The 5,025-nt window shown below is 39.6% G+C and overlaps 1 protein-coding gene across 1 annotated transcript; it reads right to left on the bottom strand.

Annotated features, from left to right (window-relative positions):
• Positions 1–1,663: 1,663 nt before the first annotated feature.
• Positions 1,664–4,812, bottom strand: LOC124615335 (ejaculatory bulb-specific protein 3-like). Its single transcript, XM_047143134.1, has 2 exons — positions 4,579–4,812; positions 1,664–1,919 (listed from the first exon to the last, which is right to left on the bottom strand). The coding sequence occupies exons 1-2, from the start codon at positions 4,772–4,774 to the stop codon at positions 1,729–1,731; spliced, it is 387 nt and encodes a 128-aa protein (XP_046999090.1). The 5' UTR covers positions 4,775–4,812; the 3' UTR covers positions 1,664–1,728.
• Between the last annotated feature and the right edge of the window lie 213 nt (positions 4,813–5,025).

The following is a 5,025-nucleotide window of genomic DNA, read 5'->3' as shown; positions in this document are numbered from 1 at the left end:
GAAATCTTTCTCATCCACCTGATCCACTTGGCCAGTGTTACAGGGATTCCAACACTGGTAAAAGGATCAGCCTGTGTGCAGTGTTTGTGATATATCACAGTCAAAGAACCACACTTTGAAATGATTCCCCCAGTTTGCTAATGAGATAGCAATTGACAAAGTATTGCAGAGGTAATTTTTATCTACCTTATGTGATGACACACAGAGTATCACTCATGTAATGAATTGTTGTCTGGCTATTTAATTTTATATAATTTGTCGAGCACGATCCCTTAACTTGGACCTCAAAAGTTATTCGAGCAACAAACCTTACGTGTTCCGAGGCTCTCTAGAATCTTCTACAATTGTTTGTGTATAGTAATTTTTAGAATGTTATCTTTCTTACACGTTCTGTTGAGTATCACATTTCCTTCCACAGTAATGACTGTTCTTTGGAATTGATATATCTTATATAGAAGATGTATATGACAACTGTTTACAGCGTACCACTGTGGTAGAAGTGAAATCGAGACGAACAAATTAATGTACTACAGTTCTTGTCTATGAAGCTTGGAAACAGCCTCAAAGTGGCCTACAAAGGACACCTACGCTACAGCGAATGTGTGCCGCACAAGGTTTTAGCTGAAATGGTTCTTGAATGATAAAAATCCATTTTTATTACACTTACAAAGTGTAAAAATAAAGTTTGTGAAAATTTTACCTTATAATATTGTGAATTTCAACAGATTTAAATTACTATGAGACTCCTGCGGTGTGAAATTTAAGATTCGATCGAAAATATGTAATTTCAGACGATTAAGTTTGTGGTTTCCTTTCTTATGTGTGCACTTGTCCTTGCCTAAGAATGCCTGTGTAGCAATCCCCAATGAAAAATGTAAACCCATATATCGTGGCCATGACACACGATTCTCGTTTTATACAATGTTTTTTGAGTGTCTTTAAACAGAGGAGTCGCCTTTTTACTGCTGATAATAACACTCTTATCAGGTCTGAAACACAGAGACATGATGTCACTAGCACAAACAATGTGGTGCCTAGTACAATGCATTACCCATGAAATTAATAAAACACTCCTGTCTATACTTGAGATATTAGCTACATGCGTGTCTGAAGGTGCTATTATACTGAAATCATTATTAAAAACTGAGGTTACAGTGAGAGTCCGAATCTGAAACTTCCCTGTGAACAAGAAGAACGAGCCACAGGAATCGGAGACCTCCAGTAAATGGATCACATATTCTGGCCACCATGTTCTTTTTATTCTCGATAGATCTTTGCACAGAAAAATAACGCTATTGATTAGAAACACATCGTTATCCATCCAGCAAATACTTTACAAAAAGCTCTGAGATTAGTGTGGACATACTATATATATCAACTATCAAAATCAATCAGCCTTTCATGCTGAAGTATAGTATTTCTCAGGAAAAAGAAGAATCGAAAGTCCTTCGGTGCATAGCTAGATTTGTAATGATTCTTAAGTTGGCACTCTTAGTGCGTTTCATCATCCGCCATAGCGCAAATCATATTGCAGCAATACTGATCTACAGATCCGGCAGCGAATCAAACAAGAGTGAAATTGCTTAATGTTTAGTGCCAGTTTAAATTTGATATTGAAGTCATTTTTGATGTTACTGCTAATTATTGTACTAAAGGCGATACATGTAGCACATGGAACATTTTATTTCAGCAGAACATCTACACAACAGAGACGCGGGAGTACAGTGCTTATTCGTGGAGCTCCTTCTCCTTGTCCTCGTACTTCTTGCTGTAGGTGCCGTCGGGGTCGTACTTGGCCTTGAGCTGCGCCCAGACGTCGGGCTTGTGGTTGATGAGGTGCTTCAGCACCTTCTTGGTGCCCTCCTTCTGCTTCTCGTTACACTTGGCGCACTCGTTGCTCAGCGCGTCAGGGATGACACCTGCAGGCAGAAAGCCCCACTATTAAACCTGAGAGCTCATTGAGATGTAAGCAGAATCTGACAATTTTACCAATGAACAAAAGTTTTCCTGCTTCCAAATATTTGTATTAGAACACTCTTATTAATTAGTAACTACTGAAAAAATATTTTTTCAACATTTTTCTTTCTAGAAACTACTGCATTTTGTTAACTCATACATAAATAAAATATTGCTTTCCGAAATTTTATAGTTACCAGGTACGAAACAAACTTACGTCAGTCAACATCTAACTGCAAACTTCAAATTCCTAATACAGGTGACACAGAATAATGAGAATGTTTGAAATGCGTAGTGACAGCCATGGGCACGTGGCAGCACTGCGGGTTCGTGACAGCGAGTAAACAGTCCGCCATTTTAGTAATCGTGGCTAAGTGAAACGGAAAACAGCGTGCGTTAGCCATAAAAATGTTTCATAAAAACAATGATAGCTTAGTAGCGGCGCAGAGGGAGTTTCGAAGTTTTTATAATTTAGGACTTCATGATGCCATTCCGTCGATACACGCGATAAAATGTTGGATTAATAACTTGGAAGAGATGGATCTGCCCTCAAGAAGAAACAAACAGTACGACCAAGAAGTGTGCATTCTTCAGTGAACATTGATGTTGTACGCGAGTCTGTCTTACTAAGCCCACGGCGTTCAGTTCGTAAGCAAGCAGCAGTGGTTGGAATGTCCGAGAGAGTGTTCACAGGATTCTTCATTTTCATGTAAAATTTCATCCGCACAAACTACAGATGGTGTAACAATTGAAGGACAACGATTACCGGTTACGATTAGGATTCCGTCAACAAATGATAACAAAAATAAACAATGACGATGAATTTCTAACGAGTTGTGGATATCAGATGAGGCACATTTTCATCTCACGGGTTATGTGAATAAACAGATGTGTCGTTACTGGGCAAACACAAAACCTAACGACGTGCATGAGCGCCCTTTACACGCTAGTAAAGTGACAGTATAGTGTGGTGTTCCATCACATGGGATTATCGGACCATATTTTTTCGCAAATGAACAGGGAAATGCAATAACTGCCAATGCCTATCGTTACGCAGAGATGTTACCAACTTTCGTTACACCAGATTTTGAACAACTTTCCAGACGTTCAACAAGCCTGGTTTCAACAGGACGGAGCGACTTCACATACTGCACGGCAGTCAATCGCATATTTGCGAGATTTATTTGGTAACAGTGTGATCCCACGATTCGGTAACATTCCCTGGCCCCCTAGATCGCCAGATTTATCGGTTTGTGATTTTTTGTTTGTGGGGCTACCTCAAGAGCAAAGTCTACGCGACTCGATCAAGAACCCTGGATGAGTTAAAATAGAGAATTTGGGATGCAATTCTTAGTATCCCAGCTGAGATGTTGCAGCGGTAAATGAGGAATCACAACAGCAGATTTCACGAATGTATTAGTACAGGAGGACGCCATCTAAAGACGTATTTTTTTTAAAAGCGGTAAATGCGACCAATGTTTCGTAAATGGCAAAGTTTAAAGGTTTCAATAACTATGAAAGCAATTTCTTTCCTTCTAGTTTTATTGGATGTGGAAACGTTCCCGTTTTTCTGTGTCATCGTGTAGTTTACGTTTGGTTTTTTGTACACAGTCAAGTTTAGATTTAAGCAATAATGTTTAATATACCACATAAGACAGAGAGACCATAGATTAGAGGACAGTAGATCAAAATGTGTCATAACGAAGTATTATAGATAAAACATCACATAACCAATATTAACTCCGGCGAAATATATTAAGACGATTGCAGTTATTCCAGTTATTCCTCCTATTGGTTTTCAACATTTACATATCGGCATACATGTAAACTATAAGCTGAATAAAGACATTTTTATGTAGCAGCAGAGACCTATCTGAATTACTGGCACCAAATGTAACGTTTACACGCTTTAAATACGCCAATATCTTCTTACAGCAACTCTTATAAAAGTTGATTATAAAATAAGTCTCAGGCGCGTTTATTTAATGATAAAGCTGTTACAGCTTTGCGCAGAGTAAACCTCTACCCAACATTTGACTGGTGAATCTCACGACGCTGTTGTTTAAATCTTTTCTCATAATGGCATACTGACCGAAATCGCTAACAAAATTAACATGAAATAAACAAGGTTGATACCGTCTTTGTAGTCAAGATTTGGAAATCGTTGTAGTTCTCGGGCATTATACGTATCCAAAATTATCGACCTATGAAAGTATTATATGATTACCATTCGAAGGCACTGATTAAAAAGTTTTTACTGTCGTTGATTTATACGAAAAACGTGTATCTTTTCGTTTATTTAAATGCAGCATTTATGACGTTGTGATTATAGTCGTATTAGTAGTATTTTTGAAACTATTATTTTGTTTTGGTCCATATGATGTAATTTCATATTTTAATTTCGCACTCATCTTGCAGTTTTCGCCACTACCAAAACCATATGTCGTGCCAAGTTTCCTGCACCTTACATTTCGCTCACTTTACTGTACTGTAACTGGTTGGTTACAGAATTCTCACGCTGATTAATTGTCCTACTGAATTCGTTAGTGGTAAATTTATATTTTCTAGGCTGGTCATACTATTGATATTGCCGAACGTTGCCGTGTGCACCAGGCGACTTACTCTTGAGCTCCTTGCCGTCGGCGGTACAGTTGGTTTCGTCATTCTCCAACAGGCACTGGACGTACTTGTTGAGCAGGCGGTCGTTGGCGAGGATCTCGTCCAGGTTGACGTTGTCGTACTTGGTGGTGTACTTCTCCTCCGCGGCGGCGACCACAATGACGGCTAACGCCGAGACGAGCACCAGGGCGGCCTTCATGTCTGCTGGGAGTAGGGTCTACGGTGCCGGGTTCACTGCTGATGCGGACACTCTCCTTCACCGAGCTTATATACAGCAGGCGCTGTCCCCCACCACGCGGCTCCTATTTTCCGTCCTGGGAGGTGTTCGTGCGTCACCAGCCATGCGTGTTTTTCCATTCCAGTTTACGGCCAATTGTTTTACTCCAACGTTAGCTTTACTTAGCTAATTTCCAGTGTCGGATGTAGATAAATCAACATGCAGTTTTGTTG

Source organism: Schistocerca americana, chromosome 5 (genome assembly GCF_021461395.2).
Source record: "Schistocerca americana isolate TAMUIC-IGC-003095 chromosome 5, iqSchAmer2.1, whole genome shotgun sequence".
In the NCBI taxonomy this organism is placed as follows: Eukaryota; Metazoa; Arthropoda; class Insecta; order Orthoptera; family Acrididae; genus Schistocerca; species Schistocerca americana.
The sequence above is the reverse complement of the archived record's forward strand: the minus strand, read 5'-3'. Positions and strand labels throughout refer to the sequence as shown.